This window comes from Hydractinia symbiolongicarpus, chromosome 3 (genome assembly GCF_029227915.1).
Source record: "Hydractinia symbiolongicarpus strain clone_291-10 chromosome 3, HSymV2.1, whole genome shotgun sequence".
NCBI classification, from domain to species: Eukaryota; Metazoa; Cnidaria; class Hydrozoa; order Anthoathecata; family Hydractiniidae; genus Hydractinia; species Hydractinia symbiolongicarpus.
This window is the reverse complement of record NC_079877.1, coordinates 23,355,717-23,369,767: the sequence shown is the minus strand read 5'-3', so window position 1 is coordinate 23,369,767 and position 14,051 is coordinate 23,355,717. Positions and strand designations below refer to the sequence as shown.

Sequence of the window (14,051 nt, the reverse complement as noted above, 5' to 3'; positions counted from 1 at the left end):
TTCCAATCAAGACAAGTTGATGGAGCTTTCCCTACTAGCATTTTTACAGTGGATTATCTTATTCCACAAAAACAACCTATGTCCATCTTAAATTGTCAAGGCAAAAGAATTTCACAACACTCAACCTCGTTCTTAGGTCTGTTTGCTTCTCAATGATACTGATAATAGTATTAACTTGAAGAACTGTCTCGATTATCCGAGAAATAAAAAATATCTGTCAGATCAACAGGTTATAATAAATTTCCGTGTTTATTCTTTGCTTGTGTAAAGTTACGCCTTCCTGAAGAAAATATAAAATTCCCTACTAAAATGTCTGTCTGTATTCAATCTAGCGTGTTTTCCTGTCATCCTTATTAAGAAATTGACGTTGTCCATGAATAGAACAACGTAAACACGAATTCAGTTTTATAAACACTTGACACATTAATTTGGCGCGAACTAGCACACGAAGTTCTATTTATAGTAAGAAAAAGTATGAAGCACAACCTTAGGCCCAGGGCCTGTAGTGTTTTTACACTGAGGATGGAGACATCTCTCTATGAAAGATCCTGGGATTGAAGTCGAAGAAATGTGTCAGATACAAAAATATCATATTATATTGTTATCTCATTAATTTATTAACATTGTTTAGTAGACACAAAAGGGGGGGGGGGGTGTTTTTTTCAAAATTAAGGTTTAAAAGTGATTGAAAAACCATAAACGGGTTGTATTATGTCTAAATGTGCAAATAAAAAGTCTTATAATAATATAGATTAAGTCATGCTCCAAAAATAAAACAGAAATAAATTAAAAATCCCTATAGTAATAGCCGTATTTTTGTCTATTCGTCAGCTAACAACGAGTCATGCTGAACCACGCACGAAATCTCCTAACTATTAATAACACAAATTCGATATATTTTATCAACTTTATTTCCGTCGGGTGGAAACTTCGTGTATTTTCCACAGGCTAACAACCACTCTTATGCTCGATATGTTCTTATCTGCTTGTTGGTCCCTCCGTCTGCGCGCCAACATGCTTTGCGAATAACAACAGGCAAACTCTTGAGGATTTTTCCACGGGCTAGCACGTGACTATAAATTTATTAGTTAACAGAATGTGATACCTAATTAAATTAAAACCGGACATAGACCGGAAATATTCTATATGTCACTTTCACATTGTAATGAGTTCAATAGGATACGTCGTTAAAGGTTTAAGGAGGAATCGATTAACCTGTATTGTTTCATCGCTTTGCGGATTCTGTTTGTACTTTGCGGTTTGGGTGACGACTTGACAATTAGGCTGTCATCTAACAACGTGTAATAATGATGGACATGTCATTTATAAAATATATTTGTCATATGAAATTTTTAATAACTTTGTTTCTCTCGTTTCATGAAGTTTGACTGGTGAGAAATTGTATGAATTGGTAAAAGTGAAATAAAAAAAGCCAGTGAAGATACTGGTTGTGAGCTTTGGTACTTATTTTTGACACAACAGAAAACAGACAGACAGTCAACATAAATAAACAAATACACAAAGTTGATGATTTTGTGCCATGTATTTACCAGTAGAAATTCTAAACTTGCTAAATTCAAGTTTTGGCGATAGCAGTGAGATTGGCGACGATGTATTCTTCACAGAAGAAGGTAATTTGATCAACTTCTATACTTCTCGTCACAAGTCGCGATATCCCATTTTCTAGCAAGTATATTACAAAAAAAAAAGCAAAAATTTACATATGTGAATTACGGTTGTCAGGTCCAAATTTTTCCCAGGATCTTCTAAAGCCAGTTGTTTTATTGACTGGTATAAAAAACATTCCGCTTTGAGGAGCCTTCAAGTCTAGTTTCAAGGGTTTTTTTCGCACCATTTACGCAAATTAAGGAAGAGAAAAAAAAGAGTGATGGGGGGAAACAAAGTGAAAAACAAAACAAACAATAAAGAAAACCAACAAAATGCGAAAAACCTTTTTTCAAATCTTTGGGCAGAACATGTTCCCTCCTCTCAGTTATTAGAAAGACCACATGTAGATTTTAGGTAGATCTTGAGAGATTCTTTTTCTGATATTTCTAAAGCCCCCGTGTATATTATTGGACAGTAAAAAATTTGTTGAGTAACAGTTTCGCTAATACTTTCCCGTTTTTATTCTTATTAGCGCGTGTATTATTTTTTAATTTTTTTAAAAAAGATCAAAGCTTCCATACGAACACATTAAATTCGAGTTTTTTTAAATTATATATGTATGTTTTGTTGTGAGTTAGCATTCTCGACCACAGAGCTCTTTGTTGAGATAAACTTGCACTTTCCAGGTTTTAATCTCAAAAAGCTCTGGGGACGAGAATGGTGCGTTACCTTTGGGCACAATGGAAAAAGTTACAAGCAATAATAAAAAAAAATGTTATGACTTTAATTTTAAAAACGCTCAACAGTGTAATAATGTTTTTACTCGTTTTTAAATATTCAGGTGTAGTAATAAATCGGGCCTCTGGGTCAGAGGGCGGGTGCAGCGCTGAATAAGTTTCACTTAAAAAGGCATGGCACAAGTGTCCAGCCAAAAGCGGATTGTTTAAAAACACAAAAAGCATCGAGACAAAGAAAGGCTTAGGTCAAGATGGCAGGCAGATGAAAGAAGATCAATCGCCGCAAGTACTGAAGCTAGAATCTTTAAAATGTCAGTCCTTTGTATCAATCTTATCACGTAGCATTAAACCCTAGATCCATTTCACAAGGTATGCTATTTGAAGAGGTTTTACAAAACGTTTGGCTAGCTATAATAACAACTCCACTTGGGTTGCAACGAAACGTAAATTTTAGCATTTAGCTATATATTTTAGTTAAACTATCCAGATTAGCTATAGCTAACTACACTGGCTCATAAGACAACTTGCTAAGAATTCCAGGGAAAAGGGCAACTATTGCACAGGGTTTTGAGCCAAAAACAAACCGCTTAAAACGTCAGTTCTGTGGTTTTCATCCCAAGTCTGTGATGTGTTTCAATGTGAGAGACCAATTGAAATTAATTTTAAAGCCTATTTTATGGTTATAATAGTTGCAATACAGAACTTACTGACTTGTTTTATTAAGCATTGCTGCCTATATGTATCTTTTTCTATCACTCAAAAAGCAGAGAGAGTTGGCATTGAGATGAAAAAACTGAGAGTTAATGGAACTGGGTTAACATGCTTCAAAATTTATGGGAACATGCAAAATTTCAATTTATACACCATATATAGGCACAACTGTCTTTATTAGTGGCCAAACTTTTGATATTTTATAAAGAAATAAATGACAACGCAAATCACGGTTGAATATTACGGTCACACTTGTATAAATTTTTAAAAAACTTTAAATTACAATAAATGTTATTCTAATATGGTATTCCAAATTTCCAATGTTATTATATATACATATGCATATAATTTTTGCTAATAAATCCAGATATATATGTAGCTAACTCATTTTTCTCGAAATATTTTTGTTTCTAATATTTCATAATGTTAACTCGGATCCAAGAATTCACAAAGAGGACCTACAGAAGAGAGCGCACAGCTCAATTTCTTTAAAAATATTCTCCAACCTGTCTATATTTTTTAAATCATAGGTTTGTTTTGTATTCAACAAATGATAAAGATAACAACAGATTAAAATAGATTAGTTGCATATGTTTACAAATTTCTGTATATATATGCGCGTGCAACCTAACAAGCAAGAAAGAAAGAACCACTTAGATCAAAGTGCATTTTTACGTAATTTATATTTTTTAAGAAATATGATAAAACATTTAAAATGCATTGGAATTGTTTTTTTTTACTATTATTTTCTATGTAAAAACAGACTTTACATATTTTTCAGTCTTTTTTCACTTGATATCTTTGTTGCAGTCTGTTGCTTATATATATTTTATGCCTGTGCAATGTCAACAGTCTCGATGCAAAATTCAAACATTCTCATGCCGAAACACGTCTAACATGCTCCACTTTGTACAAATTTTCTGTCTGTTCTGTATATTACATAGGTTTTGGTAATAATAAAATAGGTAATATGGTTGGATCCTAGACTTAATACTAAAGATGTCATGTCATAGTCATGCAGTATTAATAGTGCACAGAGAAAGTTGGCACATCACATATAATTTATATAGATATATAGATGTTACATAATGGATGATATATGTTATATTTAGCCAGTGACATGTATAGTAATATGCTGCCTTATTTGTGACACAAATAAGCATGCTAAACTCCTGCAAAAGTACCATAGCAAATAAAACATAGTTGTGTTTTGGTATTGTAAACCTTTACTACAACAAAGGGGAATAACACTTTTTTGTAACAAGATTTGCAAGCGTTTCTTGCAAACCCATCAATCTTTAGTTAGATGGATAGTCTATGTTATGTATTTTCTCTAAATGCTTAGATTTTTAAATGCTAAAAACACATTCATGTGGATATTTACATGTTTCTTTTTGGATAACATGTTATTTTGTTTTTGTGTGCATAACAGTTTAACCTTCTGGGTCTTGTATTCTCTGTAGTGCTTCGTTTATTTGTTCCCTTCCACGCCCTTAGTGGCTAAATTTTGTTAAAAAAATAAGGATTGATTATCTCTAGACAAAGGACTTGTAAATATTTTTGCAGAAAATATAACTTCAAAATTTCTTGTGGTCAAAGCCTGTTAAATTTATGACATTCTTTTTCCTTTTTGCAATTTGCAATAAGAGCCATTGTGACGTTAAATTGAAAGATTTTTCTTAGTTACTGCGATCTTCAATAGGAACAATGTAAGAACGAAAAAATGTATATAGTTCAGCAATGTTCTGTTTAAAGACAAAAGAAACAGATCAATTTTGAAGACATCAGCAGTTAAATTTTATTAGGAAAAAAAATTAGTGCATATATATAATATATGTATTATTGCCATTGTGTACAGCTTTGAGTTAATTAAGTTTTCTCTCCTCATTTATTTTTTATTACAACATGAAAACCTTTACACAAGGTCAAAATATTTTGCCACATCACAATAGAAATTAAGTGTTGAATCCAATTAATTCGTGTTATTTTTTGTGTGGTTTGACAATTGTACTTATACTTTTTTCTTGTTTAGATGAGCTAATGGCACCAAATGGCAAAAACACTTGCCAGTTATGTGGAAAGGCAATAAAAGAACCAAAACACAGAATTTACTTTTACGGAGAAAAGGGCATATGTCAACGCTTCACATGCCATGTTGACTGCTTTAACTGCAATGTTTGTAAGAGAACACTTTCCATGCAAAATTATTTTTTATCACCTAGAAAATTATTTTATTGTTGGGAACATGCTGACTTTGAATTGCCAAACCATCACGAAAACCTAATACGAGAATTGCGCAAGTTTAGGGAGATATCTCGCGAAAACCTGAGTTGTTTGCAAAGTGGAAAGACGCCATCCTCCCTTAAAAATAAGCTAAGATTGACATTATCAAAATGTAGGTGCTGTTCAGAACCATTGTTATTAAAAAGCCGCGGGTTTTGGAATGAATGCACTGAAGAAAGTTGCCCGCTTTTAAACTGTTATAGCCAGCTTAATGATACTAGAAATTACAATGTACCACTCTGGGAAGAAGAAAATCAAAATGAAGTGTTTTTTAAAATTGAACATTATGAGGAAGAAATTTATGAGACATGTTTTCTGGAAGAGCAGCATTTCAATTATTACTCTGTTGATGAACTTGTTGGTCCATTAGTGATGAGTTTAAAACAGGAAATCATTAATAACAAATTTTATTATAGGTATGATGTGATTAGTCTTTTTTAAGTGATTTGTTTGCATGTTATTTTAGTACGGTTAAACTCCTAATTCATAATTGTGGGTAACAAAATCATATTAAACTGCTAATAAACAAAAAAACTAATTATGTAAATTTCTTTGAGTTTATTGAAAGTTAAATCTGTTTAACTTGTTTTTATAATGATTCCTATATATTCAATATATGATTATGATTTTTTAAAACTTTTTTCGTTGACCTCTCTCCCCCCCCCCCCCCCTTCAAATAAAAAAGAAATAATAAATAAATATTTCTCCTCTGGATGTTCAAGTTTTGTAGCGTAATATAGTATTTATTTTGAATCTACAAAATTATTTTTGTGAGTTTCCAACACTTTTAGTTCTCTTTTGTATGAAGTAAAACATTTTCAAGAAAAGGTCTGTCAAAGGAGTGACATGATTTTTCTTGATATTTCTTTGGTTTTAGATTTAATAGATTTCTTATCTAAATTATTGTGATTATTTTTTTTTTAACTAACATTTCTTTCGTCATTTTTTTCAGAGTATTAATTCGATCGTCATCGCACGTAGTTGAAGGTTTAATACCTGTCTCGTGCTTCTGCTCAAAAAAATACAACGAAAGACAAGTCCTGGAGGTTTTATGCAAAGAACTTCAAATTTCATCCTCACTTCGACCATTCAATGAACCTACTCCTAACAAGTTGTACTATCTAGACAAAGTATTATTTTGCTTTACTATATAACATCTGTGTATAATACATCTGAGAATTTCTTTTCTTTTTCACCATTTCACGTCACCAATCTTTATATTTTAGGTAATGTTAAAAGAGGAATTCAAAGTTGGCGTTGTCTTTATTAACGATGGTCAAATTAAAGAGGAGGATTTTTTCACTAACACTGGCCACAACTCTGAATTCGAAGACTTCTTGTGTTTACTAGGTGATAAAGTAAAATTAAAGGATTTTAAAGGCTACAACGGTGGTTTAGATACTTCCCATGGTCTTACTGGCGAACATTCAATATACAAAGAATGGCAGAAATATAAAATTATGTTTCATGTTTCAACGTTGTTACCGATGGAAGAACACGATGACCAGAAAGTATGACGTTTTATATGTTTGCATTTTTTATCATCAGTGTACCTAAGAATGCTCTTGTAGACTCTCCATTGGAAAATGACTTTTTGTGAACTCCACAAAAATTATTTCCCAAAAAATAATTTAAAAACACTCTAAACTCTGATGAATTTTGAGTTATTTTTTCTCTTTTTTTGCAGAATTCATTTAAATTTCATTCTTGCAAAATGTGAGGACTTGCTGGCTTCACAAAAATTAGTTCTTCATCCCCTTAAGGTTTTATTTGTCTTGAAGTTTTGTTTTTTTATTTTAAACGATTTCTTTTGTAGTTGCAAAGAAAGCGTCATATTGGTAACGACATTGTGTGCATTGTTTTTCTTGCTCCTGGTGCTCAATTTGACCCTAATTCCATTAAATCAAACTTTCTGCATGTTTTCATCATTATCCAACCTCAGTGGATTGAATCCGGCTTGTACTATAAGGTAAAATTTTTAGCAGGTTGTGTAATGTTTTGCGGGAGCTGAAATGAAGTATCTGGAAGCTTGGATCACTCAATAATTCCATGAAATCCTCTAACAGTGTGCCTGCTAGGACTTGAAAACCTTGTAATTAAACTAGGTGACCGTAAAAACCTTAAATATCCATTATTTAGTACAGAAAATCCTTTAAAACCTTAAAATGTCAATATATTCAAATATAATTTAATGTGAATGATTTTAATTTGTGTTGTTTGTGTTTTGGGAGTTTTCCTTATATCTGTCTGCTTTAAAGCTTGAAGAATGTCAAATATGTCAGTTTGGAATATTTATAATAAATAATCTAAATAATTTTAAAATAAGTTTTTATTATATTTAACGAGACTAATTTGGAATTTTTTTTAAACAAAAATGTTTTGGAAGCTTTATTGATTAGAGAAATTAAACCTTCATTAAATACTAAAGATGAGTTCAGGAGCGGTGAACAAACCATCAAGTTTTAAACATGTGTATTATGTGAATATTATCACGAGAGTTTTAATTAGTGTACATACTGTTTTTAACATATTTATTTAACTTTTACGATTTTAACCACTTTTATTGGACTAAAGATTACAGCCGAAATATATTTTCAAATAAACTAACCATTGTCTTGATGTTTGGATTGTATGCATTTAGTTTTCTTATTTTCAGGTGGCTGTTGTATCTAGGGATTTAGTGTTACCCTTTGGACCAGCTATATTTCCATCAAAGCTCTTTAAAAAGGTATAAAAGAAAATTTAAATATTTTTTATCCATGCATAATTTATTTGCATTTATGATTATCAGACCAGGATAACCTCGCCATACGTTTTTCATTTATGATTATCAACCTTGGATAACTTCTCTAAAATTTATTCCTTGCAGTACTAACAATAAGAGCTATATATGAAGGATACACTATTACATTTGTAGCACTCTCATTTGAGCATTTTAATTCTAAAGTGCAGCCACCATAGTGCAACAAACTCTCAGTTCTATTTTTCTTTCCAATGTTCAGCGGAAATAATAATAGTCGTGGCATTTTGCACTGGAAGTCACTTTGTTTACTAAATTGGACTTTAAATCAAGGTTTTTTTCTCTTTAGGGTGAAATATTTCAGAATTGGTTGTTCACGAAGATTATTAATGGAGAGAGAGCAAGTTACCGTTCACCAAAGTTTTCTGCCATGCAGGTGTTTATTGACTTATTGATATGTAATTTCCGTGTCTTAAATTGCAGCCCTGGTCAATGTTGTTTGATTGATCGGTATGTTTGGATAGCATAAATCACTCTTCGTTATCGCAAATTGCATATGAGCCAAATATTAATCCTGATTCGTGACATGTTAAATTTTATTATTCATTTTTTCTTTTTCTTTTCGTTTCAGGAGAGAACGCGAAGGCAGCTTCTCGAAGAAATTGTTCACGACCAAGCTTGTAAGGAAGTGCCTACGCCAAGAATTACCAGGAGTGCCTTTCAAAGATTTCTGCCACAGAGATCTAGTGCACGGTCCAGCCCACCAAATTTTAACATCAAATCGAGGTATATCAGTCATTGTTTATTCCTGTATATTTTTTAACCTTTTCACTCCAGCAAATGGATGAAAGGGCTTCAGGAAAATTGATTAAAATTGTTTTCTGATTTGATTTACTTTCAAACTAAAACAAAAAAAAAACAGTTGAAAATATTTAATACCGTAAAGAGAGATATTTAATTTCCTTTTTTTATATTATTTTCCAGGACTTTAGGACAATATCCGCCATTATTCAGTGAAAGTTTTGAAAACGGTAGTCAGCCGCAGAAAAATTTCAATCGCACGTTTTCAAACGGAGTTAGCCAATATCACGATGTGTTCTTTAACGTTGGTAAGTACGCGCTCGCTAATAACTTGAACATTCTGTTTAACGTAATGAAGATAATAGATCAGAAAGTCATATTCTTACTTAAAAATAATACCTCCGGCTCTCCCGCATCTTTGATTTTGAGCTTTTTTTTAGAGCTTTAAAAATAATGTCTACACTAATTGTTCCAAAACATTCTTATATGCCCCCATAACGTCGCCGAAAACATAACATAAATTTGTTGGATGTAAACTTCTTAAATTTTTTAACCTATAACATGCAATTTTGCTCACTGTGTGTATTCCTGTTTTAGGGACATACAACCAACAGATCGTACCTGGAGTTAAAGCTATTCTTTCTGCTAGAAGCCGGTAGGTTGTATTACGAATTCTGTAATCTTGATTTTAAAGCTCCAATGAACATCAGCGATAAAACGGAAACTTAATGTCCAGGCTTTAGGGTTTATAATTTCTTTCCTGTTGTAAAGATATTTGTTTGGGCTTCGCGGTATGTCAGGCCACGGTTATGCTTGCAGCTCAGTACTTCTTATAATTAAGACTCTAGCTAGAGTTTAATGCCCTCGCTTATCGTACTTCGTGTATATTCACCTAGTGTGTTTAACGAGATGCTCTTCCCAACCGAATGCAACTTGTCGCAACTGCGAAGGAGATCATCTATGCTTTCACGTACTCCTCCAGCACACCTCACTTTTATGAGGTCGCAAACAAAATGGTCTGAGCTGTGGAAAAAAGCTCGCTCAACGAGCCATGAGAGTCCATCACCGAAATCAAGCATTGTAGATTTGCGTAATCAAAATTCTTCTGAGGTGACAATTTTTTTTCTTTTCTTGTTTATGTGTTGGTTTAATCAGATGAATAAAGAACTTGAAAGACTACCAAACTCGTTTTTTATGGTTGAAAACTGTAAGAATGTCTATAGTCTATCGAGATATATATTGCAATAAAGTATGACAAAAATCCTGTATATATTAATTTGCTTGTTGCGTGAATTAGATAGTAAATTTTATGGTGTAGAGTTCTGTAGACAGTTTGTTGACATTGTATGTTTAATTTTTAGTATGTTATCACAGAGTTTGAGGTGAGTGAGTTCACAGCGCTGTGTGACTTCCTCCATACCGGCGTGTGTGTGGTCCATGTGGACATTGTATCCGGGCTGGCCTGTGCAGCGGAGTATTATGATGTACCGGACTTGTTAAATATATGTGTGGAATGCTGTGCTGACTTGTTAAATCCGCACAATGTAAGCTCCTACCCTTTTTCTGTTAGTGTGTCACTAGACCAAGTTTTTGAGTTCCTTTTTTTCTGAATTGTATTTCTGCTCTACAGTAACATGTTAACTATGTACCTTAAGGTTCTTAGTTCGATCGTTCTAGTGCAACATCTCTTGTTTTTATATATTTTATGTATGGCTTTAATGTTGTTATTTTTACTATGCAATGATTATGTGTATAACACCTTGTTTAGGCTTGTATTATATTATCATCACTTCGAAAACATGTTTTGAAATACAATGTTGCTGGTTTGCTGCAAAATATGGTAAGTACTTTGTTTTTGGGATGGCACCTACTTTTGGGATCTTGTTTCTTTAAAACACGTGTTTGTTCTTTTTTAAACGATGTTGTGTAACTACCCGAAAAGGGCAGCCGGTATTAGGAATGCATGGAAGATCTTGTAGTCAATACACCGTCATAAATTAGTCAAACCTCCTGCAGTTGGTGAATTTAAAGGGAACCCGAGGTGTAAAATGATGTTTTACGTATGTTATAGGATTGTATAAAGTTGGTTCACAAGTGTTTTTAAATTTTTTAAAAGCTCTTTTCGTTCCCTGGATTTTCACATTTACAGTTTCATATTTAATTATGAATAAGTTATGATGTTATATTTAAGTAATTGACGGCACGAATTTTTATATAAGCAGGTAAAATTTTTTCAGATAAAATCCAAACCTGCGTTACTCTGTTACACTTGTAGAGTGTAATACTTTAAGGAAGAAAATCTCGCAAATGAAAACTTTGTGCATTTTCCTGACGCTTAATTTTTTGAAGACGGGCGTAAGGCCTAAAGTTTTTTGCACAAAAAGCAGACGTGATGTTTATAAGTTTTCTGCCTTTGTGGCTGTTATTTTTGGGAAAACGAGAACGTAATTTTGTCCTATGGCGCGCAGTCAGAAGTTATTACGCGTGAAGAATATGTGATTTTTGTGACCAATTTACAAACCTACCCTCTTATAAGACGACAACCATTGCAGCCATCTGTTATTAAAAGTACAACTTTAATTTATGGTTCGGTTTTCATTTAGGTGTTGAAATATATTTCGGAATCTGCTGAGCAGGTTTTCGCATCGTTCGATATGTCTTCTTTGTCAGAAGATTGCTTCTTCAAAGTTTTAGCCCAAGATTTAAAAGTAAGTTGTGCCATTGTTGTTTTGTAAATTGTTAGTCTTCTCCTCTATTTGGTTTGTGAACACTTTATAAGTGTGCAGAAAAGAGTTTCGGCATGATGGAATGTTTTAGTTTTGCTTAGAAATGAATAACCATGCGCATGCATACATAGGGAAGATAATGCGAAGATCAAATATCACCGCGCTTAAGAAAGAAATTTACTAACATTGGTGACAGCTTTTGTAAAAGAGAGGAACATAATTGAGAGAACTTTCATTCTCGTGCTTTCACTGATGTTATTTCCCTGAAATTAAGTTCATATCCATGAATTAGAGTACATAGTCAGTTTACCCTGCGTTGTCCAGCATTGCTATGTACAGTGTTTTAAAAGCAATCACATCTCGTATGTGGCTAGTTTGTTTAAAAGCCGATAGTCCACGCGCTTATCCAAGGAAGGCGTGTGTCTGTCTGGCGGCTAATGTGCCAATGTTGTCGAAAACAGGCAGCTATTAACATAAATCCTTAATGACGTCACACTTCCTCCCGCTTTCTTTCCTTCCGGGCAACCTAACCCTCGAAAAAGTGGAGGGAGAAACTGATAGTTTTCATTTTTTTTTTTTTTAGATTAGCGAAAAGAAAAAGTTTAAAACTTTAAAAAAATGGTATGCAAGAATTTCTTCGTTGGGTAAGCGTTTATGTATTTTGCCTTTAACTAATTCTAATCATGTTGGAAACCGGAACCGGAAAGAAATTCCAATTATAGAAAGTTCTGGGACAATTAGTCCGTCTCCTCCATTAAGGGGATTTTAATTACAGAAAAAATAATATAAAAGTTTCTTAAGGAAATTAATTCACCATTAAATTTGCTCAAGTTATAAGTTCGACTTACAGATTTTTAATTACAGAGTCATTTATTTTTCTTTCCCTCGTTAGAATTCATTTATTTCCAGATTTTCAGATTTTGTAAATTGATTCAATCAAAATAAGTTCTTGTTTTGTTCAGCTAATTTCGTGCACGACGAACTGAAACCATCACTTCTTTCCCACATCAACATGGCTCGGTTATCCAAAGAAGAACAGCAAGAGGTAAATCAGCTTCACGGATTAACCAAGTAAAATAAAGAATTTTTTAAACTAAAAGGGACCAAAACTTCCACTTCTTCAATAAAGCCTTAAATTTTCCTATTTTTATTATTATTTCGTATTTTTAGGTAGCAAAATTTAGAACTCATTCGATCACGATTGATACCTCCAGTAGCGCCGTGTGAAGTATTTTGCAAGGTACTGGATTTGATGGCCGAATTGGCTTATTGTTTTGTTGTTTTCCCAGCATGCATTTTTGTTACCAACCTTCGTTTTTATATTTTTTGAAATGTACGTGTGTTTATGGAGAAATTATTTACGGCGTTTTCATTTCTGTTTGCCATCAAGCAAATACCGATTCTGATTGGTTTGAGTATTGACCAATCCCCGTGAACTTCCTATTTAATTAAATTAAATTTGCCCGTTACGTCACGTCAGTTCATTTTGCTGGGAAGGAGAAAATAGTTATTTTGTTTTGTGCGGTAAAATTATGCTAATTTGATGTTTTTTTGGTTTTATTTTTTATTCATACGTGTTCATGTAAAGATCTCTGTTCATATTTCAAAGCATCCTCTCTCATTTTCTCTCTCTCATCTTGTCTTTTTTAGTTCTAGCTCTGTTATGTTTTTACGCGAAATAAGAGATTCGATAAATTGTAGTTAGTTATAAATAGATTCATCCTCGTATAACCTCTGTGATATACCGAACTAAACTTAGGTGGATGGAGTTTGTGTTCTCCACCGCTGATGATATATTGCTGTTGCGTCTTAATTTTTGGGACGTTTTTAATACCTCGTACAAACATTTAAAATTTTAAGTATTCTTTTAAGCGAGAAAACTATATAATACCTCCAACAGTTTTTCTCATTTCCCAAAGTGTTCGGGATACCGGCTGCTGCAAACGAAAAAGTAACATGTGTTTTGTCTTGCAGAATCTTTCAATCTTTTTTGCTTCACGTCTGTTGTAAAGACGTTTAAGTCTGTGGGCTGGGTCCAGATTTTGTTAAGCTCGTGTTATATTTCAGATAATCAAAGTTTTGCCAGCAGCACTTTTTGTAGTCTGAAGCATACTCCATTTTTTTGTAGTATTTTATTGTACCATGTGCCTAGTATTTAGCAAACGTATTATTTAATGTGTTGTTACAGATATATATTTATTTACTTATTTGACGGTTGCCGATATTATTACCATGTTGTGTATATACATCTCTATTTAATGCGTGAAGCGTGTTCGGCTTGTACACTTTGTATAATATTTAAAATAGTGTGTTTAATTGACTGTGTTATATCGAGACGAAAATTTTTGCCCATCGTGTTTTTTTTTTGTTTAATTTCAATTATATATATTTTGTTATTTCATTTTTTGATAAAAGAACGTTCGTGTCTCACGTGGATCTGTTTAA

The 14,051-nt window shown here is 32.8% G+C and overlaps 1 protein-coding gene across 2 annotated transcripts; it reads left to right on the top strand.

Annotated features, from left to right (window-relative positions):
• The first annotated feature begins 1,451 nt into the window (after positions 1-1,451).
• LOC130636316 (uncharacterized) lies at positions 1,452-14,051 on the top strand. 2 transcript variants are annotated; one of them, XM_057445991.1, is made up of 17 exons: positions 1,452-1,631; positions 5,089-5,755; positions 6,292-6,469; positions 6,566-6,850; positions 7,156-7,308; positions 7,996-8,067; positions 8,429-8,515; positions 8,711-8,865; positions 9,064-9,188; positions 9,478-9,535; positions 9,777-9,990; positions 10,242-10,424; positions 10,649-10,720; positions 11,484-11,588; positions 12,190-12,250; positions 12,569-12,651; positions 12,777-14,051. In XM_057445991.1, exons 1-17 carry the CDS (start codon positions 1,541-1,543, stop codon positions 12,831-12,833), a joined length of 2,646 nt encoding a protein of 881 aa, XP_057301974.1. In that variant the 5' UTR covers positions 1,452-1,540; the 3' UTR covers positions 12,834-14,051. The 2 variants fall into 2 exon arrangements, with proteins under 2 accessions (XP_057301974.1, XP_057301975.1); XM_057445992.1 differs by lacking the exon at positions 1,452-1,631 and adding an exon at positions 2,461-2,714.